General features: G+C 40.5%; 1 protein-coding gene across 4 annotated transcripts in view; it reads left to right on the top strand.

Annotated features, from left to right (window-relative positions):
• Positions 1-27,019, top strand: part of LOC117516232 (septin-7-like) — a 94,435-nt gene that overhangs the window by 18,779 nt on the left and 48,637 nt on the right. For all 4 annotated transcript variants that reach the window (XM_034177157.1, XM_034177156.1, XM_034177159.1 and 1 more), the window contains exons 3-5: positions 13,851-13,957; positions 23,113-23,213; positions 23,304-23,438. In XM_034177157.1, coding sequence (XP_034033048.1) covers positions 13,851-13,957; positions 23,113-23,213; positions 23,304-23,438 — 343 coding nt within the window. The remainder of the gene's footprint in view (positions 1-13,850; positions 13,958-23,112; positions 23,214-23,303; positions 23,439-27,019) is intronic.

The following is a 27,019-nucleotide window of genomic DNA, read 5'->3' as shown; positions in this document are numbered from 1 at the left end:
CTCAGAATTGAGTGATTCCATATTTTTTTCCCCTCTGCTTGGTCTAAAAAAGTAACCGTTACTGACTGCCACAATTTTTTTTCCTGATTTCTTATAGTGTTTCTTAAAGCCAGAAAGTTGCCATTTGAAATGACTTTAGTTTTATGTCATGACTGTGATCTGCTTTTTTTCTACAAAATTAAACAACTGAATGAACATCCTCCGAGGCCAGTGATTCCATAATTTTTGCCAGGGGTTGTAGTCAATGTTCCAACATCCAGAGCCATGAATACAGAAGTGGGCCGAAAACGGTTTTGTTTTTCCTGTCAAAGAGGATCAGGCACGTGATCTGCAGCCAGAACGTGCTGGCTTTGGGCAAACTGCGGTTTTACTTTAATTCCCCATTTAGAATTTCACTTCTTATAAACGCTTCTATTTGAGACACTTGACGTCTGAATTTATTGGACCTGGCAAATCCCTGCGTGAATCTGGTTTTGGGCAGGGAAGTTTAACTTTTGCTCCTTCTTGTCAGACGCTCTATGTCTGTGACCTGCTTATGCAAGATGAGACAAGCCTTTAAAAATGTGACGATATATTACACAAATCATAACTGCATTTTCTCACGTTGAGTCTCAGGGTAGAGCCAGTTCTGCCCACAGTTACTCTTTTTACTCTGGCTTTTCTCATGAACTCTGTTTTGATTTTTTGATTTGGGGGATTTTTTTTTCTTCCCATTCGTTCTTAAAAACGCTGTGACTTTCATGAGATTTTCCAATATTTCTTCTTAACTTTTTGACTTTGGGTGGGGCTTTTTCTGATAATTCACTTATGACCAATATATTGTTTGAGCTGATTGCGACTGTCAGATTGGTTTTATTCTCAAAGATTTTCCCAACCTACTTGCACTGTGAGCGAACATCAGTTATGACACTACAGCCAGGTGACAAACGTTCTTGAGCACGATCCAGCACACAGTTACAGGCTCTGGCAGTTGGATGGCAACTTTGAGGAATTGGGGATGGACCAGTGACTGTTTGAGTGATTGCCAGTTGGGACTCAATGTGGTTCTGAAGTGTGGTGCATGTGGCCACATGAGGCAGCATGTCAGGTCACAGACGTGACCTGACCTGACCTGTTTTTGGATATAGACTTGGTGTGAATATCAGTACATTTGTTGTGAGAGGAATTTGACAGCAGTGTTCTGTCTAAGCGCAAAAATGACTGTCTGAGTCAAAGACTGTTAAAATTAACCTACAGTTAATATAAATGAGGATTCTGCACTTCCTTGTACTGTTTTAAAGGAACAAAGTAAAAGCCGGAATTTGAGGTGATGCGTATGTTGTGAATCAACAGGCAGAAACAGTGATCACTGGAGCTGGAAGATATGGCAGCACGATACTTGTTTTCCATATTTGTTACTGTATAATTTTAAATGTTGTTGTCCTGATAGTGACCAAAACCTTAAACGATATGGTTTGTACCTTACCTTAACCTTTGTCTTTTATTGTACTTTATTTTGGGAAGAACTTTGTATGCAAGGCTGGAAAGTGTAGCAACAGTGCTTTTATTGTGAAAGGACAGGATGGAAGGTCTTTATGTATCACTTGATAGTGGCTTTAGTTTTGCCATTCTGTGTTCACCTTAAGTGTCTTGACTTCTTAAAATCCTGCTATAAGTATCAGCGTTAGAGCAGGTAGTTGATATGTTCACCTGAGTTTGAATCCCGCTCATGCTACCCTGTCTCTGTCCTAGGATAAGACACTTAATCTCCATTTTCTCAGCCCACGCAGCTGTAAATGGGTAGTGTCCTCAGCGATTGGCCTCCTATCCAGAGAGGCTCGTCAGCACTGGTACCAATGGGCTTCAGATCCTATGTAGGATGACTTCTGTCAGTGCAACGGTAACCCTTGTGTACCCTTAACAATTTACGTTAAGGGTAACAATTTTAGACATTTATCATGTTCATTTCTACTGTGCAATAGGCTTTTACATCTGTACATATAGACTATAAATGGCCAGAGCTTATTGATATAAATTTTAGAGCCTGGCTGATAGGGATTTTTGGGAGCTGATACCGATATTTTTGCAGTTTAAACATGACCTTTATTATAAATTACTACATAACAACCAACCAACGTCCATCACACTGTGTTCATTTGGATTGCCATTTGCTGTATCGCAACACTCATCTGCGTAAAATGGACTTATCAATTTTGGCCCCGTCTGTCTACCTGCCAATGTAACGACCACTTGTTTCATGTCTCTGTAAACACTTACTCTGATTGATGATTGACAGCTGATCGCTTTGACTCTCTCTTGTAGCTACTGTGGTCCCAGCAATGCTTGACAGCATTGTAAAATATGCCATGGAAGTGTCCTCTGCTTTGAAAAACTATGTAATGACACCATTTCCAACAGCCAAAGTGTTTTTCAACATTATTTATTAAAAGTTGTCATATTGTCAAAATAACATGAATACTGATGTGCAGTGGTGGGCACACTTCTGATAATCCGATAACAGATAATTATCGAAGATAATGTTTTCATTATCGGATTATCTTTTTAGATAAATTTAAAAACCATCATCGGACTAATTATCTTCCGATGAATTACCGTCCGATAACTTTTAGACCGATAACGTACTAAACTAAGCTGAACAGTGAAGAACATTTTTAAAACTGTTAAAGCTGTTGAGACCTACCTGTTAAAAGTTTCCCAATAGGCATGTTGTTCTATGGTCTGTAAGCAAAGGAGAACTGGTGACCAAAAAAAATGTCATTTCCTTTAACACCATACTAATATAATCACAATGTCACCAAGTCATCCAGAGGCATACATATTTAACTTATGGTTCAAATTTTAACCACTCATTTTAGACAAGTTATTTAAAATTATTGTCATGTCTGAAGTTTATAAAGTGAACATATCAGATATATGTTTTCGTTTTAAAGTAATGTGCTAATTTTTAAGGTTTTGTGAGCACATGCTGCGCCAGGCAGCAATGCATTATGGGTAGCATAAGGTAATCTCAGACGTTCACGACAGGACAAATGCATTTCAGACACTCTGTTCAGGGTCCACAGATAACAGCATTAAACTCTAGTGCCTAAAACTCTCGTGAATATATTCTCTGGGTTTATAGACGTTAGTGTATTTGCGTTTGTTAAATTCCACGCATCTTAAATGTAGCAGACACGGATTATCTGGAATTTTGTTTGACATTTTTTTCAAGGCTGCTACTGCCATCTACTGGCCAGGAGTGTTCATGGCAGTATTAAACGTCTGGGTACATGGCTGCTCTCAAAGTGTTGGTATTGTCCATTGTCCAGGCGCTTTTTGTGTGCATATATTTGTTAACTTTGTATTCTAAAACTACGGTTAGAAGTAATTCCGACTCCTTATTGTTCCACACGAACGAGGTTGGCGCCATGTTTTTAGTTTTTGTGGAAGTGACGACAAGAGAATAAGGCTCCTGATTGTATAGAATTTTAATCAGTACCGCCATCCAAAGGTTTGGCAAACTAATTACAATACATTTATACGGTTCGATGTGGATGGATTTTTTTTTTTTTTTTAAACGACGTAGTGTGGATGAAGTTTTTTTTCCCCAAACTGAAAAGGTAAGATATTCGGTTTTACAAATACCCGACAACGTGTGTACATGGCCTTATGTCTGTGAAAGGCACTATATAAATAAATTTACTTACTTACTTAGTAATATTGAGTGCATGTTTTACATCATAAAAGTTTTAAAACATGAAATTGCGATGACACTTCCAGGGCTCCGTAAAAATGCCTGTTATTACAAATAAAATGGAATATTTTACAAAAGCACATTTATCTTTAAACCAACACACGACACACGTCACATTAACGTGTTGGTTTACATAATGGATTACTGAACCAATCGCTGTTTAGCACTTTTACCCAGAATGCTTTGCGGTCTGTGTTTGTTACAAAACCTCAGAATTAGTACCTTATTCAACATTAAAAGATATATGTTATATTTTAACTTTGTACAAATGACAGAATTGACATTAATGGAGTTATTCTATCAGTATTTTCAAAAAACCATAAGTTAGTGTGACTTTATTTTTCAAGACCTCTGCCTGACCGGAGTGTTGAAATTGATAGGGAGCTGGCCTTATGGCTGCTCTCGGTGCATCTCTGTGGTGGGAGCGCTGTTGTAAACAAGAGCTTCCAGCAGGGGCAGAATGTTGAAAGAAAAATGATTATGATTAGTAAAGAGTTGATTTTGTGTGTGCTCTCAGGATTTGTCTGTGCTGCTTCCTGCAGGGGGCAGCATGGTCAAACATTCTTGCTTATTCTTTAGGTCTTTTATCGCTTTTGATGCTTTCAAAAGCGATCGTGTTAAAAATCAATTTCAGCTCTTTAGTAACTGCAAATGTCCCATAGACAAGACCGGAATTTATCGGTTATCGATTATCTGTAACTTCCGATATATTTTTGGGTGGTTTATCTTTATCAAAGATAACTTTTCAGTTATCTTATTATCTGTTATCGAAGTTAATTTTTTGGTTATCTGTGCCCACCACTGCTGATGTGTTGGTGAAAGGCTCATACCAGCTGACCGATATATCCATCGGGCTGCAATGAATTTTACAACAATACTTTATCATATAGCCCTGGTGTGCCCTGACCTTATTGCAGGACAGAATTTGTGGTGGCTGTGTTTGTTTTGGGTTGCGAACTATTTGAATGTTTTTGGGAAGATGTGGATGGTAGGGTTGCACACATAAAAGTAGTTATATCGCAGCATTTATTACTGTGTGAGAGTGCACAGTCTCTGATTGACGTTCACCGCCAGAGCAGCTTGTTTACAAATCCGTTAAGCAAAGACCTCTCAAGGCATCTGGGTGCAGCACTCAGAGTGCACGCGCGTGTGTGTGTGTGTGTGTGTGTGTGTGTGTGTGTGTGTGTGTGTGTGTATATACACACACATGTTCATGCATGCTCAGTCAAACCACCCCTGGCAAGACTCTTCGGTCTCACTCTTTCTTTTGCTCTCCTCCTCTGTGTTCCTGTTCTCTCTGTCTCTATTTTCAGATGCACATGTCTGGTGTGACCCAGCATGTGCTGATTCTGTCAGTTACTTTCAGGCTCGCTGGATCACTCTCTAATTTTAAAACCCAAAGAGATTGGGTTGTGTCCTTGCTCAGCTCCTATAGCGAGACCATGACTGCTGGAACGGAACCCGATTCTTCCGTCAAATCTGTTGGAGTAGCAGATCCTTATCTTTGTCTAAAAACAATGACCTTTGGCCCCCTGATCAGCCATTTCCATTCATCCCTGACAGCTCTTCCGATGCTCAGTTCATGCAGCTTTGCTCCCTTTTTCTCTCTCCCACCACGCCTCGATGTTACCCACATATCTCATTTCACACGTTGCGGTTTAAGCTTTGCCCATCTGTTAAATGTGCGTGAATTATTTTTTGGGGGGGAGTGGGGGGGCAGCTGCTACTTCAGGCCTGAAAGAGAGGGAGATGGAAAGAGAAATGGAGGAATGTGTGGCATTCCATGGGAAGCTCACTGTGACCATTTGTTTATTTTTCCTGTCTCTCACATTTCACGGTGGTGTATTTATTTCCTTCTAACTTTATGTGCAGTTTTCATTATACACATTAAGAGGCCAGTGTAGATTTAGAAAAAAAAAACATCTGAAAAATATGAAAAATATAGGCTGTCAGAAATGCTTTCCAAAACCACATGCAGCATAGTCATAGCTTTTTTTTATGGTAGTTTGTACCACTTGCAGAATAGGCTAAATACAATGCGTTTCTTATCAACTTATGTCTCTGGGTGAGTTATAGCATAGAACCACAATGGCAGTCACGCAGGTTTTGTTGACCTATTACTTTGGGTGAACCTGTGCTGTTTGTAGCTGTGCTTTTCCTACGCTTTAACAAATATTTTACTATTTTAACAGTATAATTTGTATTCATAGGAAAAGAGACAATCATGTAGAAATTCTGATGTGTTTTGTCCCTGTCTTGGGATCCCCAGACAGAGATGTTTGGCGATGCTGATACCTTTGCAGGAGGACAAAAGGCCCAAGTCTTTAGGTTCCTGGTGCTTCCCATCTTACTATATTAGGGATGTGGAGATTAATTGATACGAATCGGTATGTAGATACAAACGTTGCAAGTGTATTGATTCATTCAGTGTGCATCGATTCAATAGACGGGTGAAATCGCGATGGAACAGTCGCTGCGTGCTTGCATTGACCCCCCCCTCCCCCGAGGCACATTGAATGCGCCATCACTGCTTCGACTGAAGCCTGAAAGCACATTTCTGCCACAACAAATCTGTTTCAAAATGGAGGCCCGTGACAGTGGTGCAAGCAGTTGTAGGAGATTTTTGATGCACCTAAAACATTTAAATTAGACGTTTGGAGATATTTGGAAAGAATGCCGTGGCTGACACTCCGCCCCCTAACTCGGTAAACCTGGTAAGAAAGTATCTCAAATTACTTTTGCCAAGGCAGTACTCTGTCAGTGAGTGACTCACTTTAAGTCACTCACTGAGAGTGACGTTGTTTTATTGTTTACTGCACTGTTTAAGTTCTGACAGTGTGATCAAACAAGTAGCAAATATGAGGGAACCGATTCCTGTTCTTTAATGTTGACTCTGGTAAATTTGCTGCTTATAAGGAGTAAAACAAATCATCTGCCTCTAGTAGAATCCGAAGTAGTAGTAGTATGCTATATTATTATCACTTACTGAGGCATTGCTTGGCCGGTAGCATAGATTTACATTTACGCTACCTGTCTATACCTGCCCGCAGTAGTGGGCGGGTATCCCAATACCCGCCCGCTGTGCATAAACTGATGATGTCATAGTGTGCAGCCCAAGAACTGTCCGCAGACGAAAAGATGAAAAGGCGAGAAGTGTGTGTTGGTCCCAGTATGGATATTACAGGTGATTTTCTCATGGATAATCTGACAGTGAACAGCAGCCAAAGCAGCCAGCTTGATAAAGGACGCACTGGCGGATTTGGAGAGCAGCGCGCACCAGCCAACATGACAAAAGTTAAAGTGAGCCAGCTTTTTATGTACGCGTTTGCTGGGTGTCGTGTGTCTTGAAATGACATTAAATATTGCTAATGTGACTCCACGTGTTGTGTATCTCAGTAAGTGATAATAATGCAAATAACATGCAGTTGTCGTGTGGTATGCATTTTCTGAGTCCCTCCGTCCATGCCCAGTTGCCAAAAATGACAGATTTTCATCCTCGTCTAACTCGGGCGAATATCAGTCATTTTTGGCAACTGGGCATGGACGGAGGGCCTCTGAAAATGCATATCGCCCTCCAAAAGCATGTTATTGTATTAGTACCATACTGAATTGCAGCTTCTTATTTTTGATTTAAATTTTTGGTATAATTTCTTTGTATCATGTTGACTCGCATCATAACACATTATGAGGAATTGAATCGGCATCAAATACATATCAAATTGCATCGAATTGGGAACGGGTGAATCATATCACATTGTATCGTTAGTATCGCTATATGTATCATATCGCTGGTAGTGTATTGAGATGCCTATGGAATCGTTGTTAGTGATGAGATTCACATGCCTATACTATATGGTTGTAAGACTTGGACACTAACCTGTGACAAAAGATGATGACTGTTACTAGGCCTCTAGAACAGGGGTGGCCAAGTTCGGTCCTCGAGAGCCACATTCCTGACACTCTTAGTTGTGTCCCTGCTCCAACACACCTGAATCCAATGAAAGGCTCATTAAAAGTCTGCTAACGAGTATTTCATTGGATTCAGGTGTGTTGAAGCAGGGAGACAACTAAGAGTGTCAGGAATGTGGCTCTCGAGGACCGAACTTGGCCACCCCTGCTCTAGAAGATCCCTAGATAACTTTGGAATGACTTTGTGTGGAACAAATGGTTGTTTATGTAGACTCCGATGAGGAGAACCACTTGCATTGCCACGTTCTGGGCATGTGACTCACTTTTCTGGGACTGATGCAGGGCACAGGTGTCTCATTGTAGAGGATCCCAACAACTAGAAAAGGCTAAGATGATGCACATATCACCTGGCTGCAGCACATGCGGTAGATGTTGACTTTTGGGAGATGGGGATAGACCGATTGTTTGCTATCCAGGACCCATAGCGGTAAAATGTGCCACATGTGCAAGCTTTCAAACCTGAACTGATGTAACCTGACTTTCTTGTCAATTGGCATAAACATGCATACATATGTCAGACATGGGGTCAAATACTTTGCACTGTATTTAAATACAAATACTTTAGATTTTCGATTCCAAATACAAATACTTTGTACTTTTTCAAATACAAATACTTTATATTTTGAGTATTTCAAATACAAATACTTTCTATGAACTATAAACAACAAATCAACACAAAAACTGCTAAACCGGTGACAATTTATTGTGAAAATAGCATGACCAAATACTGTTGATAAGTAAAGGATTGAATGTTTTATCACATTCACTATTATAATATCACAGGCAATAATCAAACTATCACAATATATATTCTGTTTCCATCAATATTGCATCCTTTTGTATCCACCATATCACAAAACAATAATAAAATGTCATATCTTCTCATCTCAGCAAATTGTATTATTGTATCTCAATCACAATAACGCGGAGCTTATAGTTTTCTGGTGTGTCTCAACACGGTGTCACAGAGATTCCCAAGTTTGAAAAATATTTGAAAAAGTATTTGTAAAAGTGTTTGGAAATACTTGGGATCGGCAATGTATTTGAAATACAAATACTTTGAATTCAAAATCAGAAAATACAAATACTCCAAAAAATGTATTTAAGTATTTTCAAATACAAATACTTTTGTATTTGGCCCCATGTCTGAATTATGTACAGTACAACAGCAAAAAGGCTTTGAGTTAAAGCCCAACAGTCTCTTCCTGTATGATGTTTTGCACCAGATGCCCTTACTGGTGCAAATCCAGAGCCACATGGAGAAATAACCTAATATGCATGATCCCCCCATGACTGTGTAGGTTGTGTTTTACCTTCTGGCTTCCACCCACTATGACTACATGCATAAACTTTCGACATGAACATCTGGACTTGCGACAGTAAAGGCATCCAGCATAAATATGGTGCCAAATCAATATGTAGCTCATAGAAATTAGAGTAATGGGGAGTGGTGATGGATGATCTACTGTGTTGTCCTCGAACAAAAATGGGAGCAGTCTAAAAAAAACAAAACAAAAAGCACACTGGTAGTTTTTAAGTAGTCATTTTATGGTGCGCATATGGGGCACTAACCGCTTTGGTGGTCAAGAATATAATACTGGATTAGCAAAGAGCACTCTGCCCATTTTAAGTTGTATAACAATAGAGAAATGATCAGAGAGAGCAATGCTTGTAGCGAGAGGGAGAGATGGAGCGATGGCTCACAGGAGAGCGGCAGAGCAACGGCTCACAAAAAGAGGAAGAGAAACAGCTGGATGAGCTGGTAGGGTCAGCCATCTATTGCCAACTTATAGGTCATCGGTTCTTTTATAGAAAACTGTCACTGCATTTTCATTTGTCATGTGGGCAAATATTTAATTAAAGTTGAACGAGGCAGGCTAATTAGGATGGCCCTGCATTCAGGGCGATTTGTTGACAGAAGCGCCTGTCGCTCTGTAGACCTTTCAGTGGTGGTGCATGAACAGGATAATTCCTGTTCATCCCAAACAATACAGCTGTCCAAAAGGGATGCAAACATATTAGACCAATTTTAAAATAATGATGTCATTGGCTTGACATAGTGTGGATGGAACAAACCACAGTGCTAATCAAGTAGTTGGCCACGGGGTCTGTGATTTACCCACTAACTCACCATAATCCTAAACTATAAGGAAAGAAAAAACCTCAACAGGAGACTGATAACACACAATCCAAACTATTGATGATAAAACTCTAAATGTTTTGTGCTGACAGAGAACTGTGAACAGTTCTGGACAGATGTTGCTTCCATATATTGCAGTCAGGAGCCGCCATCGCTGAACAGCAGGAAACGGAGAAGATGACCACATTCACAATAAATTACAAAACAATGTTGAGATTTGTTTTCACTCTGGAGGAGCATTATTGTTTGATTTATTTTATAATGAAGCCAGATTGACTAAAATTTTATTTAATGTTATGAATGAATTAACTAGTGTGTCACCCGTGGGGATCCACGAGCTCTAGATTGGGTAGTGTTTATAAAATATTTTTCTATGGTGGTAATAAATTGTGCAAAGTTTCTATAATGAGTTGGAATAGTGTGATTCCAGAATGTTTTTAGAAGAACTCAATCCTTTTATTTCCTGTTATGTGCGTATTTTTATGTTAATTTACTGTCTTAATGTATTTATACATTATGTTGCTGTTATCATATACACACTATTATTATTATTATTATTATTATTATTATTAATTTTTTGTTGTTGTTGTTGTTACTTCAATTTCGTCATTTGATTTTTAAATGGACCACAGTGGAAATAAGTGTTTTCATTTTCTTGTGTCATCCATGTATTTTTAACTTATTTACAATTATATTATGTACTTACATTGAACTTAATAAATAAAAGCACGCACACACTTGTGCTTTTAATATATAGATAATTTACCACCCCCTGCTGGAATGGCCTGTGGGTCCAAAATGTAAATATCATTGTTCATTGTTCAGTGTTGTTAACTAATATATGCAGCTTCTCTAAAAATATTAGTGCTGTCAATGTTTGATTTTAGTGACGTTCATCCTTGACCCAAAATTCATAAACATACCAAACGTCAAATTTCATCTCTTCTCAGTTTGTGCATAATCAAAATTGCACGCACGCAGAGCTTTTTGTCTTTTCTACATTCTGCTGTAAGTAGGTGCTTTAGATTGGACAAATAGAGATTGTGGTGGAAGACATTAAAAGCACTACACTTTTCATTTATGGTACCGGGAGCATGGCACTTTAGTCACTCATGGTAACAGCAACATAACACTTAATTAAACTGAGTAAATCAATTGAACTACAAAAACACAAATCAGTAACACTAGCAACACTGTTAAACTAACATGAGCCACATTAACATTTAAAAAAACCCAAAATCATGGTGCACTGCAGCACAATGTCCATGATTTACTAGTTAGCTAAAATCACTAATTTCTCAAAAAATATTAGTCCTATCAGCTTTCTGCTTTTGCAGTGTTCATCCTTGACCCAAAATACATAAGCATGCCAAATGACAAATGTCAGCTCTCCCCAGTTTTGTCGTGATCGAAGCCATGCACACAGAGGCCACTTGGCTTTTGTAATATAGATTATGAGATTATGAATATTAATTGGCTCCATCATAAAGTACATTATTCAGTTTCTCATCAGTCACATCAGTTGTGTTTAGTAACGTTCCCTCTGCACAGAGGAGGGTTTCATGCGTCTATGTGACTGCGCCTTAATGAAAAGGCCTTTGTGTGTGCGGGTGTATTTGTGCACACGCATGCTTAACCTTTAACCCCACACAGTTTGTCAGCTTGGTGAGTTGACTGTGTCTGGCTGCAGAGGCCGCATGAGACATAGAAAAGCAATGCTGTTCATAAATCACACAGAAGTGAAAGTTTGCGGATACAAAACTAAACACAGAGGAGATAAACTCGAGGTTAAGAAGGCTGGAATTCACATAACGCCGACCTCAAATGACAGCAGCCACAGGACATCTGAATGGATCCATTGTCTCCAGCACCTCAGCATCAAGGGAGGGAAAACAATGAATAAATTTCAGAACATTAATGTGAAAGTGTTCTACTTCTTGGAGGAATACTGTTATTTTTGGCGACTCATCAGTACTTGATTTGATGTGATGGCTCAGCAGTGTGCTGAAGTTGTTGCCAGTGGAATCTGTAGAAGACCACAGTAAGAAAACTCTGTGCCAGTCACCAACACCTCCATCACCACAGTCAGGAGAGCGCTCAGAACCTGAACCCATTTGCAGTACACAAACACTGATTTCTTGCAGGTAATTTATTTACCAGGTGTGCATGAACTGGACATAGATTGGGTGGAAAGGCAGAACCGAAATGGACTTTAAAGGAAATGAGAATTGATATATTGAATGAATGTTGAGGACAAACCACCACAGCAATTGGAAACTAGGGATGGCACGATACCTTTTCATGCCAGATATGACACAGAAACCTTCAATGTCTGCTGAAATACCGTTTTCTCTGTCATAAAACCACAAATCTGTGTTTAAAAAAAAAAAAAAATTGTCAGCATGCACGTCACTGACCTAGTCGCCTAACAAACCATCAAATCAAATTGTGGAACAAATACTTTGGTCCCCTAAAAGAAAATGTACATCGCCCACAACGTGACTCGGATGAGCAATACAAGACTCTGATTGAGTTAGATTGGTTTTTCTTGTTTGTTTGTGTTCTTTGGGGGGTTTTTTTTGCATGCATTTCCCATATCCGAGCCAGTCATTTTCATCAATACCAGACAATACCTGCCCAAAATATTTGATCATCACACTCTTAACCAAAACACTGAGTGAAAAATCACGAATGAAATACTGTAAACTGCGACGGGGCAGCAGAACAAAACTGGTGCTTGATTCACCATGACACACAGTTGTGAGAGCAAACAAGTTGGAGTCCATGCTCAAAAATGATGGAGAAGAACCTGAAGAATGCTCATAAGAGAAACCAGGAAGTTGCCTAGACACAGAGAGAAACCATATGGTTTCTCCTCTCTGTGGACCACAATGGACTGTAAAACAGTGACCATAGCACATCACATCCCACAATGACAGATTGAAGGAAACCCATAATGATACCTCAAGTGTTTCACCACTCTCTCAATTCAAATAATTTTCAGCAACTTGACTGTATCTGAGACATTTTGATAAGTTTGCTAATTGTGAGACAGTTTATTACACAAAGACAAAACAGCAAAGAAAACAAAAGTAGGGTCAGAATTCCATTTGGTTTCAGTCGTCAGGGTTTTCATCATCACTTTAGATCACTGGTTTAGCATCGAAATCTCACAATCATACAGAAACACAAGGAGAAGAGTTCAAGCTCGGTCTTCCTGAAAATGTTGGCATTGCCAAACATTGTCCAGTGACCTGATGATTCCATAAGCTCTTCTCAGATGTCTTTTGACCTCTTAGGTCATGTTCCCAGAGACACAAGTGTTAACTGCTGACCCTTTTTTAAGATTACATAACTGTATTTTAGCAGATGCCCACACTCCCTCTGGTGTGTCCCGGCGTTAATTTTAACAGACTGAAATTTGTGTAAGGGTGTTTTGGGATTTAATCAAGAGGTCCAACTGGAACAGGTAACACCCCTTCCTTCAAAACAAATACTAATCCAAGGTTTTCATGAGGCATGAACCACATCAGTCACAGCAGTGTGTGTGTGTGTGTGTGTGTATGGGGGGGGTGTTGTAGGGTTAGCAGAGAGCATTGGTACGATGTGGCTGATAGGTTTATATGATTGTAAGTGAAGGTTTCAAATGGATGGAAGATGAGCGAGGGGAAATGTTTTATTCTCTGTATGTGGAAAGCTTCTGGTCAAGCAGCTTGTGACACTTTTCCCCTCACAAACATGAACTCTTTTTTATTTTCCTGCAGTGGTCAAACTCCTGCAGGCTCTGTGTGAGTCAAAGCATGTATGTGCTTTTATGTACATGCGTGCTCTTAATGCATGTCTGCACATGTGTGATTCATCTTGCATGCACGCAGCATTCACCAAGCAGGCTTTTAGTTTGCTGTGCAAAAATTTTAGATTTTATTCTTTTATTTATGCGAAATGAGTCTGCTTGAATTTTGTAATTTTATCCATTTACGATGTGTGAAAACTTCTCTGTGCCTTCAGGTGAATCTGGGCTAGGTAAATCGACGCTGATCAACTCTCTGTTCCTGACTGACCTGTACTCCAAGGATTACCCCGGACCCTCCCAGCGCATTAAGAAGACTGTGCAGGTGACATGAAATGACTGTTAGTTCTCATATTTGTTGTTTTCTCCAGACAAGAGATACGAGGTCATTTATGGTCATTGTGCATGTGAAATGATGCAAACATGGCCCAAAACAGAACACACCCAAAATTTCAGAGCTGAACATGTAGTTTATTTTACAAAGTTATTTGCAGAAACATTGTGGACTTGCTCACTGCTTCACTGAGTGAGTAATCCTGTGTTTGTCCAGGGATTAAATTATATAGCAAACACTTAATCACTTTATGATTTGTTGTTATTTTACAAGTTCATAAAAAAAACAAAAAAAACAAAGAATCCATGCGTTAATGGACTGTAAGTTCACAAACTGTCTTTAATATTTGCTAAGAGTATTAAAATTACTCAAAATAACTTTGAAACGACTTAGCTGACTTTCACCAAATTCGTTACAAATATTCCTTTGGTGACGGCCTCCAAATGATTAACGTGTGAAGCCCATCAGGCAAAGGTCATGTTCAAGGTCATCAAAAATATTTGATATTAGAATTAGACTTTAAATTCATTTTAAGGTTTCATCTGGTTTCAGTCCTGGAAAAATGGTTGTTGTCGAACATTTTTAGTTTTTGTGTGCAAAATTCATGCTGCTCCGTACAATTCCCAAAATGTAGGAGGAGCCCGCCTTCGGAACACGTGCCCGCCGAGGCTTAAACTGCTGTGCGCATCTGCCGTAATGGCTAGTTTAATACTATCTCTAATCGGATCTCATCAATTTAGACTTTACTCAGAAGAATTATTAGCAGGAAGTAGAGAGGGACCGAGTACGATGGACATGAGACAAAGGGCTGGAATGAAGAGAAAAACGGCGCAGTCCACAAGGCAGTTGGGTTTTGTCCTTTTATGGTCATGACAAACTGAGGAGGAGGAGCAGCGCTGCATCTGGAGCAGCTGTGAGTTGAGAAGTACGACGACATCCGGTTTGGGAAAAGCAAACTGAGAGGGGGAAGAATAAGGTGAAGCAGGATGAATGAATGGGAGATGGAGTATGAAAACACAAAGTGGGTGGGTGGGTGGAGAGGCAGATAGTGGGCGAGTGTGATAACATGAAAAATTATACAACAAACTAGACAGCAAGACAGCACAAGATTAGAGTGAATGATGGAGAAATGTGGTCAGAAACAGAAAGAATCTTCTCGTGAAACGCAACAGCGACCCCACACAGGCAAACACGGAGCGCGTCACGCTGCCTCTTAATGATGGATAAACACATCACCTCACTGTTGCCACAAACACATTTTATAAAATGACTTTGCACCCGCGTTTACACCCACGGGTGTCGTCATCGCTGCACAGCTGGCCCGTGCACGGCATACATGCTCTTCTCCTCATGCTGTGCATGTGCGGCAGCAGCCAGTTGTTAAGTTTTCCTCTCAGCTTGCCAAAAAGCACCTCTGTGTAGGTGGTGCTCATGTTAAAGATTGATAGGAAAGAACTGGCTCCTGCAGTGGGAGTGTTCTGTTGTTGTTGAGAAAACTTCCCACGGCTCCAATCTGCAGCAGTAAAATCTTCTATAAACATTTTATTTGTGGGTCACAATCCTTGAGAGTTCTGTGCACTGCATCATCCCATGATAACCTTTTTCCCTTTAGATGACACATTTTTTGGTGACATGAGCACTTTTCAGACATACAGGCTGCAGCAGTGCAGACATACCACTCTGTGGGCCCTATCTTGATTGTGGGCGGAGCACAGCCTAAAACACTTTTTGGAGTGTGTCCAACCCTACTTTCTTGTTTAGACAGTGTCTACTCTGTGTGGGAAATAATGCTAAAGAGGCTGCTTTTGGTACACAGCAAATTTTGCAGAGTAAAATGCACTCTGCTGGGGCTACAATGGATCCCACTCCAACAAGAGTTAAATAAATTCTCTTATAGTGTGAAATCAACTCTGTCGTCTTGTTAAATCAAGTTTTTCAACTGCAGTAAGAGTCATTTGTAGCATGTTAGTTGATTTATCACTGTGATAAAGTTTATTTTACTCTATTTGTTGTGGGACCAAATGTAGCTCCGGTAGAAATTATTATGCTCTGCAAAATTTACTGTGTAACCGTATGTTCTGGAGTATAAATTGCACAATTTTTCTGTATTGTCTGCTCTTTAGTTTGGGGTTTTTGTGAATTTTTATAGTGTATGTGTAACTTTTATTGGCATTTATTCTTTCATTATTGGAGTTTATTTTATTTAGTGCATTGATTCCTGGGAAACTCTATATAAATGGTCGTGGTTGATGTTTAATATGAGTAATAATGAAAGTTTAGATTTGTTTTCCATCTCCCCTATATATATATGTATGTATGTATGTGTGCCTTTAATACCTATGGCCATAGCCATAGATATTAAAGGCACTGCACTGCAGTGGTTTGAATCATATTTATCTAATAGATTACAATTTGTTCATGTAAATGGGGAGTCTTCTTCACAGACTAAGGTTAATTATGGAGTTCCACAAGGTTCTGTGCTAGGACCCATTTTATTCACTTTATACATGCTTCCCTTAGGCAGTGTTATTAGAAAGCATTGCTTAAATTTTCATTGTTACACAGATGATACCCAGCTTTATCTATCCATGAAGCCAGAGGACACACACCAATTAGTTAAACTGCAGGAATGTCTTTCAGACATAAAGACATGGATGACCTCTAATTTCCTGCTTTTAAATTCAGATAAAACTGAAGTTATTGTACTTGGCCCCACAAATCTTAGAAACATGGTGTCTAACCAGATCCTTACTCTGGATGGCATTACCCTGACCTCCAGTAATATTGTGAGAAATCTTGGAGTCATTTTTGATCAGGATATGTCCTTCAATGTGCATATTAAGCAAATATGTAGGACTGCTTTTTTGCATTTGCGCAATATCTCTAAAATTAGAAAGGTCTTGTCTCAGAGTGATGCTGAAAAACTAATTCATGCATTTATTTCTTCTAGGCTGGACTACTGTAATTCATTATTATCAGGTTGTCCTAAAAGTTCCCTGAAAAGCCTTCAGTTAATTCAAAATGCTGCAGCTAGAGTACTGACAGGGACTAGAAGGAGAGAGCATATTTCACCCATATTGGCCTCTCTTCATTGGCTCCCTGTTAATTCCAGAATAGAATTTAAAATTCTTCTTCTTACTTATAAGGTTTTGAATAATCAGGTCCTATCTTATCTTAGGGACCTCATTGTACCATACCACCCCAATAGAGCACTTCGCTCTCAGACTGCAGGCTTACTTGTAGTTCCTAGGGTTTGTAAGAGTAGAATGGGAGGCAGAACCTTCAGCTTTCAGGCTCCTCTCCTGTGGAACCAGCTCCCAATTCAGATTAGGGAGACTGACACCCTCTCTACATTTAAGATTAAGCTTAAAACTTTCCTTTTTGAAAAAGCTTATAGTTAGGGCTGGATCAGGTGACCCTGAACCATCCCTTAGTTATGCTGCTGTAGACTTAGACCGCTGTGGGGTTCCCATGATGCACCCAGTGTTTCTTTTTATTCACCTCTTTTTGCTCTGTATGCACCACTCTGCATTTAATCATTAGTGATTGATCTCTGCTCTCTTCCACAGCATGTCTTTTTCCTGATTCTCTCCCCTCAGCCCCAACCAGTCCCAGCAGAAGACTGCCCCTCCCTGAGCCTGGTTCTGCTGGAGGTTTCTTCCTGTTAAAAGGGAGTTTTTCCTTCCCACTGTCGCCAAGTGCTTGCTCATAGGGGGTCGTTTTGACCGTTGGGGTTTTTCTGTAATTATTGTATGGCTTTTGCCTTACAATATAAAGTGCCTTGGGGCAACTGTTTCTTGTGATTTGGCGCTATATAAATAAAATTGATTTGATTTTTATATATATATATATATATATATATATATATATATATATATACACACACGAGGTCTGTTAGAAAAGTATCGGACCTTTTTATTTTTTGCAAAAACCTGATGAATTTGAATCACGTGTGCTTGCATGAGCCACCCTTGAACCTTCGTGAATTTTTTTCACGCCTGTCGATTGCGTCATTTGTTGGCAAGCAGCCTTTGTGTAAGGACGTGTGTAGTGCTCTCGGTGGATTTTCATTGCAAGGAAAATGGTGGAACGACTGGAGCAGCGTTACTGCATCAAATTTTGCCAGAAACTGGGCGACAACAAGGTGGAAACCATTCGGAAGATTCAGACGGCTTTCGGTGACGATGCTATGAGCATACAACCGGTTTAAAGACGTCTGCACAACGGTGGAGAGTGAGCCACGCTCCGGTCGGCCATCAACATGTTGAAAGTACCAGATCATTCCAAAAGTGAATGCTGTGGTGATGCGAGACCGTCGCGTGACTATCCGAGAAATTGTGGAAGAGGTGGACATCAGCACTTTTTCGGCACATTCCACTGTGACAGAAGATTTGGCCATGAAGAGAGTGGCGGTGAAATTCATGCCAAAGCTGGTAATGGCGGAGCAAAAGCACCTCCGTGTTGAATTCTCACAGGACATGCTGGAATATATATATATATAGTCACGGTATTTCCCAAACTAGTAACAAAAAAGAAAACACACACAACTTGTACTGCGGAAAATATGGTAGATAGTAAGGGGTGTGTTTAGGGCATAACAGGAAATAAATCAGAATATCATCTGTCATTGCCTTTGATGTTTATATGTTGAATTCAGAAGAGAGAGGTTTTCTGGTGAAGAAAGGGGTCTGCGTGCAAAGCAATACAGCACACGAGCAGAGGCAGCAGTCGTCCACCAAAGCTCCCTGTGGGGAAGCACTTAGTATCTCCCGCCACACCTCCTCAAACTACCTGATCTCCTCCGTATCTCACCAAGCCAGCCTCATCTAGGTGTTTCCACCTTGCAAATCCAGAGAGCAAGAAAAACATGGAAGCATGGTACAAACTGCAGTTATGGTAATTTGATGCGGGGGGGGGGGGGGGGGGGTGTAGATCTTCTGAGTTCAGCTCCTCCTAAACCACTTTGTCCATTTCAATGCAACATCACACATTGGTACCACACCAGATGAAGATGTGCATGTAGCAAAATATCTCTGGTCCAACATCTTCAAAAGATTGTTGTTGCTGTTGTTGTTGGGGGGGGGGGCGGCATTTTTTTGAGTTCTCTAGTTGCATTAATGTTTACTCATATTTTGGTTCAAATTGTTCAGTTTTGTTGTAATTTAATGCACCGATTCACATTCCCTGTCTGTACACGCACAGTGTATGTGCATCGTGAGCCCGTCTACGTGAGGCGTAACTGAGTGTTGCACAGCATAAATACCAGGACCAGGTTTTTGGGGGTCTGTGGTACAGTGTCTTTCTGTTTCCACTGCGCCAACACTGAGGTGGATCATACCTACTTTTAAAACAAACATGCCAATTAGATGAGCAGAAGCAGATAGGGCCCTTCCACTCTTTGACATTGCTGAATTGACTGTGTTCAGATGATGTTTTAATCCTTGAGGACCTTCAGTATGAAGCTTCTAGTTTGTTGTGTTTGCAAAAGAAAACCCCATTTGAACCTCTTGAGGACAACAGTGTTCATGGTGGTTGCTGTGGTGTGTCTGAGGAGAGAGACAGGGTCACAGTATTTATATTCCAGAGCAGCCTCCTCACATTCTCTGTGGCTCACATTGCTTTCAAATGATGGCGTTAAGTCTTACAGCATTTTTGAGGTTTTGACCCAATCTGGGTTTCTTCACAGAAATGGTTGAAATAGCAGATTTAGTTTTGCGACGGCTGAGATGTCATGCACGTACACACACACACACACACACACACACACACACACACACACACAGACGTGTAGCTGCACAGCTGAACCCAGATTTGTCAAAAGGCTGCAGCGCCTGATATAGATCCTTCCTTTTTTAAACAAACCAGATTATCTGAAGGATTGTGGAAGCTGAAGAATGTTTCTTTTAGAGCACGAGGGCTGTAGTTTCACTTGAAGAGAGATTCTAAAATAAGTATTCAGCCCTGTGAAAGTGTGGCGAAGCGAGGCAGTGGCACACGTGACGGCTGCAGGAAATGATGGATTTCTGGATCTTTAACGTTTTGCACATGGACAAACGGGACTTAAACGTGGGAACGCACAGCTGGTATGCATTCCTGTGTGTCGTTGTAACTGGAGCCACGCGGAGAAGCTCAGTTGGTCATTTGCTGAAGTCCAGCTGAAAGTGGACGCAAATATTCTTTCTGGACTCAGTCCTGTTTTTGAAAGTAAAAAAAAAAAAATTCACATTTATCAACAGCTTTACCTCGCCAACTCCGAGCAGCTTGTCATATATGAAATACGATGAGCTTGAACTGTGGCAAAATAATGGACAGTCTTGATAGTTTGTTCCTAAATCTTATGAAAAAACTTGGGCTCTTTCCTACAATGTGCAGTGAGTGAATGGATGTGTCCAGCCCTTTCAGTTTAATACAGTTACTTAAAATAAATGCTATCAGGGCATATAATGATGCCATATAGCTGTCTGCCACTTGCTGAACACTGCCATGTGCTGGGCATTTCCAGACTTGTTGCAGGGAATGACCTTATCGTGACATGCATGATGGAAATTAGGAACAGGTGTGGTTGAAGTTTCATGTAGCTTGAAATGTCAGGGTTTATTATTATTATTATTATTTCCAAAGCTGTGGTCTGGTGGTTTACACTCGACATCAATGAATGCAGAATTTTTGCGCATAAATAACCCAGGTAACGGCTTCTGTAATTCCTGTATCTTTAATGCAATTTTTTGTTCGACCCCTTGAATTAAAGTTGGAAGTCTATACAAAAAGAACATCTAGACTGCTTCATTTGAACCCCCCTCTGGTGGTGTCGAGAGGCAAAAAAAAAAAAAACCTATCTAACTATGTCTGTCCAACTATGTATAGACCTGCAGTTCATGTCATTTTATTATTATGTTATATGTTATGTATTTATTCCCTCCACCAACAAAGTTGGGCAGAGGTTATGTTTTTGCCCCTGTTTGTTCATTTTTTTGTGAACAGCCTGCAACCCACACTTTTTCATATATCGTTATGAAATTTTTACAGAGGATATACGCAAGAACTCATTCAATTTTCAAGGCCATAGGCCAAAGGTCAAAATCAGGAAAAACCTTGGAAAATCCCTTTCTTTTAACATTGAATGAATTTTGAAAAACTCATAACTGTCAAAAAACATACAATTTCTTTCATATTTTAGAGCATTATGTAAGTTGGTATCTGTTATCGACTGACAAAGTTTGATCCAAATCTGATTTGGATTACAGATTTTGTGGCCATTGTAAGCCCTATTTAATGTATATTTTACATTATATCTCAATCAAAAAGTGCCGCAGTCACTTTTATTTTTCTCATTGATTTAGCTACACTACCAAAATTGGATGGAGGTTCCAATTTTACGCCTGTTTTTTACCTTCCAGTTATCAGTCGGAAACCAAGTGCCAAAAAGCAGTGAGAAATTGTGCATAGCAAAGATAACCAATGAGCTTGGAAAATTATCTGAAAAAGAATTCAGAAACTGAGAAAGTTGGGGGGAAAAAAACTGACAAAACCACAAAAACCCTTTTAATGTAACCTTTATTTAACCAGGTTAAATGCGGGGAGAACATGCAAACTCCACACAGAAAGGCCACAGGTGGGAATCGATCCCATGACCTTCTTGCTGTGAAGCAACAGTGCTAACCACTAAGGCACCATGCTGCCACTTCGATTCAAGCACATGAACTAAATGACATACTCTTGACATTTTGATCACATCTAATGGGGCAGTGCAGTCTCGTTTGAACCCCTGCGTGATATTGTGGGATTTGACCACTTCCGGGGAAAGCCTGGCAGTGCGCAACAGAAACACAGCATCACTTCACACGGAGAGATGGTTTACTGTTTTGTTTTTTGGCTGCAATCACCGAAGCAGTCGCAAAAAGTGCAGGGGTTTTTTTTTTTTGTTTTTGTTTTTTTTTTTGGTTCTCAGTGGAGAAGGGAAGACGAGGTAAATGGGAGAGGTTGTGTCGGTAAGATTTAATGTGAATAATGTTAATAGGACTGTCCCTGGCAGTGCAATTTTTGCGTCTCATGCTCTTTCATTTAACCCCTTCATCACCCACCCTCAAATGAGACTATGGTGCCCAATGTAGCTTATGAAAAGACACTTTGAACAGGACTTTGACTTTAACAAGGTAACAATTTATGAAATTGGAAACTACTGTTGGCAAAAATTTGTGCTCTATGAGCACGGTGCTCTAGTTTATTTATTTATTACTTAACTCAAAACCCCATGAGGATGTTGTTTATGGTGCAAAGTTGCGTGGCATCACACTCTTGCGAGGGATAATTGTCATCTTAACCTTTTGAGTGTTTAACCTCTAGTTTATTATTTTTTTCCTTGTATTATCACAAAATGTGGTAGTTATGTTTCTAAAATAGCTGATGTGGTTGAATTAATCAGATCACAGTTGTTGTTTTCCCCACATTCAACTCGCGTGCGCTTTACGAATGAAACGTCACGTTCAGGTTCAGTGTGTATGTCACCTACTGTTAATGATCATTTAGATGACTGTTATTGACGAGTGTCAGTTACACGGTTGTAAGACTGGATTAAGCCGGTAGCCTGTGATGCTGTGTCGTGTGGCGGCTCGGCTCGCACACGGTGCTGTGTGGGCACACTTACTGACAGATCATCGCTGCCCTGAGTGGGATTGGATTGTGTCACATGAAATAATAAGCAGGTCTGTGCACACTGATTTAATTCTGGTCCATGTGAGATGTAGAAATCCTCACAAACAACAACAGATGATGAGAACATTGAATCTTTTTATCTGTTTTTTTTTTGTTGTTGTTGTTGTTGTTACTTTGAAGCCTCTGCTACATTGTAACACACAAAAAGACACCAGTCTATTAATATTCTGTGATGCAACAGTACTTCGGGACTCAGTTATTCTTTTGAGTTTTACTATCCGTACACATGAAGCTACCACATTTGTTCCAGCAAAGAGGCAGCAATGCAAAATCCACCCACCCACACTAGACTTTCCTCTGCAGTCACTGTGTCAGGACCCGTCCATGTCACATAGGCCTTTCTAGCCACCAAAGAACCTGCACCAGGAGAGGAGCATCTTCCTAGATCTTCTGTTGCCCAGCCAAGGGACTGATGGGTAATGTGTGTCTTCCAGGTGGAGCAGTCCAAAGTGCTGATTAAGGAGGGAGGGGTCCAGCTGACGCTCACCATTGTGGACACGCCCGGGTTTGGAGACGCTGTGGACAATAGTAACTGGTGAGGAACTAAAATGTGCTTTAATTTATTTAGATGTGAGTGATTATGGGCAACAGTCTGGTGGTGATTTTTTTCCCCCCGTCTTCCCAGTTGGCAGCCTGTTATAAACTACATTGACAGTAAGTGTGAGGACTTCCTGAATGCAGAGTCGAGGGTGAACCGCCGATCGATGCCAGACAACAGAGTCCACTGCTGCCTGTACTTCATTGCACCATCAGGACACGGGTAAATACTGCATGTAAACATGATAAACTGAAACGAACAATACTGTTTACTACCGGGGGCGCGGCCTGCTGCTGACCCTGCGCTCACTGTTTGTTTCACTGTTTGTCTGTTAGCGTTATTAAATTTGTTTTAAGGTATTTTTTTTAAGCAGTTCATTGGTTTAATGTGGATGTGACCTGTCAGAACTTCACTGCACTTTGCACTTTGGACCTTACCGTCGCAATGACAATCGCACTGCTGTGGATCATTTTCTGCCTATCAGCGTTTGCGCACGGGAGCTGCCTCACAAGCTGGCAAAGCTTCCTTACTTACACCAGAGAGCATCTTTTGTCACTTCGCTCACCTGGTGGGGTTCCTTCAGTTTGTCTACCTGCGGACTGTCAGGAAATCCGACGGCCTCTTAAATGTCTGGGGAAGAGGAAAAAGCGTGGCTCCAGGGGAGGCGTGAGGCACCGACTCTGGAGACGCCGCAGCAGATTCCCGCTGCCTGTCATCACTCTGTCTAACGTCCGCTCGGTAAGCAATAAACTCGATGAACTTGTGCTGAGAACCGAGCATGACAGTGAATTTAGACAGAGTAATCTTGTGTGTTTGACGGAAACATGGCTTAAAGATCATCACGATACACCGAGCCTGTCAGGCTACACCGCTGTCAGAGCGGACAGGGACGCGCGCACTGCGCACAAATCCATCGGAGGGGGTCTGTGTTTGTTTGTGGATAACAGCTGGGCCACTCAATACAGCATACGAGAGCAAGTATGCACACCTGACTATGAGATACTGACTGTATCTTTTAGACCCTTTTATCTTCCGCGGGAGTTCAGACAGATCACTGTCATTCTTGTATACGTGCCCGGTCCAGATGACGACGCAGCAGGAGAGAGAATAGCAGAGAGCTATAATAATGCACTCACCCGCTCTGCTGACCAGCCCGTTTTCATTCTGGGTGACTTTAACTCCTGCAGTCTGTCTGACCACCTGCCCACTCTACAGCAATATGTAGACTGTGCTACACGTCTGCATCGCACGCTTGACCGTTGCTATGGCAACATCCCAGAAGCTTATAAAGTGGTATGCAGACCACCTCTTGGAAAATCTGACCACAATATGATTCATCTTTTGCCTAAATACAAAGCTGTGGTCAAAAGAATTAAAACAGTTAATAAGCAGGTACAGGTGTGGTCCGAGGAAAGCAAAGAGCAACTCAGAGACTGTTTTGATGAAACAAACTGGGACATTTTCTTTGAATCCTGTCTGGATGGAGATGAACTCACTGACACCATCACATCTTATATTAAGTTCTGTGAGGATAACGTGTCAGAGACTAAAACTGTGAAAATATTCCCAAATAACAAACCCTGGGTGTCCAAACAATTGAAAATCTGTCTTAATGAAAAGAAGGCAGCCTTCTGCTCTGGTAATGTGCAATTAATGCAGGAAAAAAGGAGACAGCTGAGAGGGAATATATTTAAGGCAAAAATTGAGTACAAGAATAAAGTAGAAAGTAAATTTTTCAGTGGCAATATAAAACAAGCTTGGGAAGGTCTGAATACACTGATGGGCAAATCCAGTAAGAAATGTGATGCTCTTACAACCATTAATCAGTGTTTTGTTGATGAGTTAAACCGTTTCTTCTGTAGATTTGATAAAGTGGATGATAAACAGGAATGTGATGAGATCTGTAAAAATCTTCCAGCAGGAGCTCCCACAGCCATCACTGAGGATGCCGTGGCTAAAAGTCTTTCTAAACCGAAGCCAAACAAGGCCACTGCCCCAGATGGCCTGAAAGCCCGTCTACTCAAAGACTGTGCTCCTCAATTAAATGGAGTCTTTTCCAGATTGTTTAATTCCCTTCTTGTCACAGGAGTGCCCAAATCTTGGAAATTCTCCATAATAAGGCCTATACCAAAAAAGCCAGGGGCAAGCAAACTTGAAGATTTTCAGCCCATTGCCATAACCTCCATATTATGTAAAACTATGGAGAGAGTTTTAGTTGACGTCCTGACCACCACAGTGGTCAGTGAACTAGACCCTCTGCAGTTTGCCTATAAGAGGGAGAGAGGTACTGATGATGCCAGATTGATCTTGCTGGACATGATCTCAAAGCAGCTTTCACTTGCTAAAGCATATGCTCGGGTTTTGTTTGTAGACTTCAGTGCAGCTTTTAATTCTATGAAATTACATATTCTGAAAAGGCTGGCTGATTTAAATGTTGAAAAGGGCCTGATGCTCTGGATCAGAGACTCTCTGTCTTGTCGCCCTCAAAGAGTTTGTGCTAACAACATTCTGTCAGGAGAGCTCATCATAAGCACTGGCTGCCCACAGGGTAGCGTTCTTTCACCTCTGCTCTTCTCTCTTTTTACAAACGAATTTGCAGTTAATGACACAAACTTTAAACTGATTAAATACGCGGATGACATGGCCCTAGTCGGCCTGCTACAGAAGTGTGACTCCTCTGGTGAAGCCTCCTATCTCGCTCACATTAAGGCTCTTGAAGCTTGGTGTCTCGACAGCCAGCTGGAAATCAATGTGTCTAAGACAAAGGAGCTTGTTTTTCACACAAAGCAAGAACTGAATGTGCAGCCAGTTTCACTCGATGGCCAGCTTGTTGAAACGGTTGAAACTTTTAAATATCTTGGTACAGTTCTTGATAGTCACTTGAGCTTCTTTGAAAACACTGATTTTATCTTTAAGAAATGTTCACAGCGACTCAGTCTTCTCAGAAGATTGAGTTGTCTTGGTGTTAATCCGCAGATTTTAGAGCTTGTGTATTCTGCACATATTGAGAGTATTTTAACATTTCATCTTTGTGTTTGGTTTGGTCACTTGAGTTGTAAATGTAAGGACAAATTAAATAGAATTGTAAAAATGGCGGGGAAAATTGTGGGAAAACCCCAGAAGACTCTGGCCCACATTTACACTGACAGGATGAGGAGGAAAGCTGAGAGAGTCCTGGCAGACAGCTCTCATCCTCTGTCCTGTCAGTTTGAGCTCTTGAAGTCTGGGAGGCGCTACAGAGCTCCTCTGGCCAAAGGTTCTTTCAAAAAATCTTTTATACCAAATGCCGTCACCATAATGAACTCAAAAAAGTGACCACTCCACAAATTAAACCTGAACTGCTTTACTTCTGTTTTATTTGATTTTATTAGATCTTACTGTACATTTTATTTATCTTACTAGGTCTTATTCTATTTCTTCTTTTACTTCCATGTATTTTATGTATCTTATTTTTGTTTTATTCGTGTGTTTGTATGAATGTTTTATGACTGGTTTTTTGTCTTTTTTGTGCTGGTGAGCCAAAGACAATAAAGAATTATTCTATTCTATGCTGTACTGCATACATGTTGAAAAAGAACCCTCATTGGTACTTAACTGATTATAATAAATGGAAAATCTGGGATTATTTCGAGCTCTAATTTTAGTTAAGGGTTATCTGTTCACTCTGGACAAAAACTATTTTAATTGCTCCAGTAGTGATTTAGATTGTAGACACCATCACAGGCTGAAATTGTACAGGGCAAGCAAAAACACACATGAAACTGCTTCTTGTTGCCAGTAAACAGGCAAAAAGTGTTTGCATT

This window comes from Thalassophryne amazonica, chromosome 8 (assembly GCF_902500255.1).
Source record: "Thalassophryne amazonica chromosome 8, fThaAma1.1, whole genome shotgun sequence".
Taxonomy (NCBI): Eukaryota; Metazoa; Chordata; class Actinopteri; order Batrachoidiformes; family Batrachoididae; genus Thalassophryne; species Thalassophryne amazonica.
This window is presented reverse-complemented; position numbering and strand designations above follow the sequence as displayed.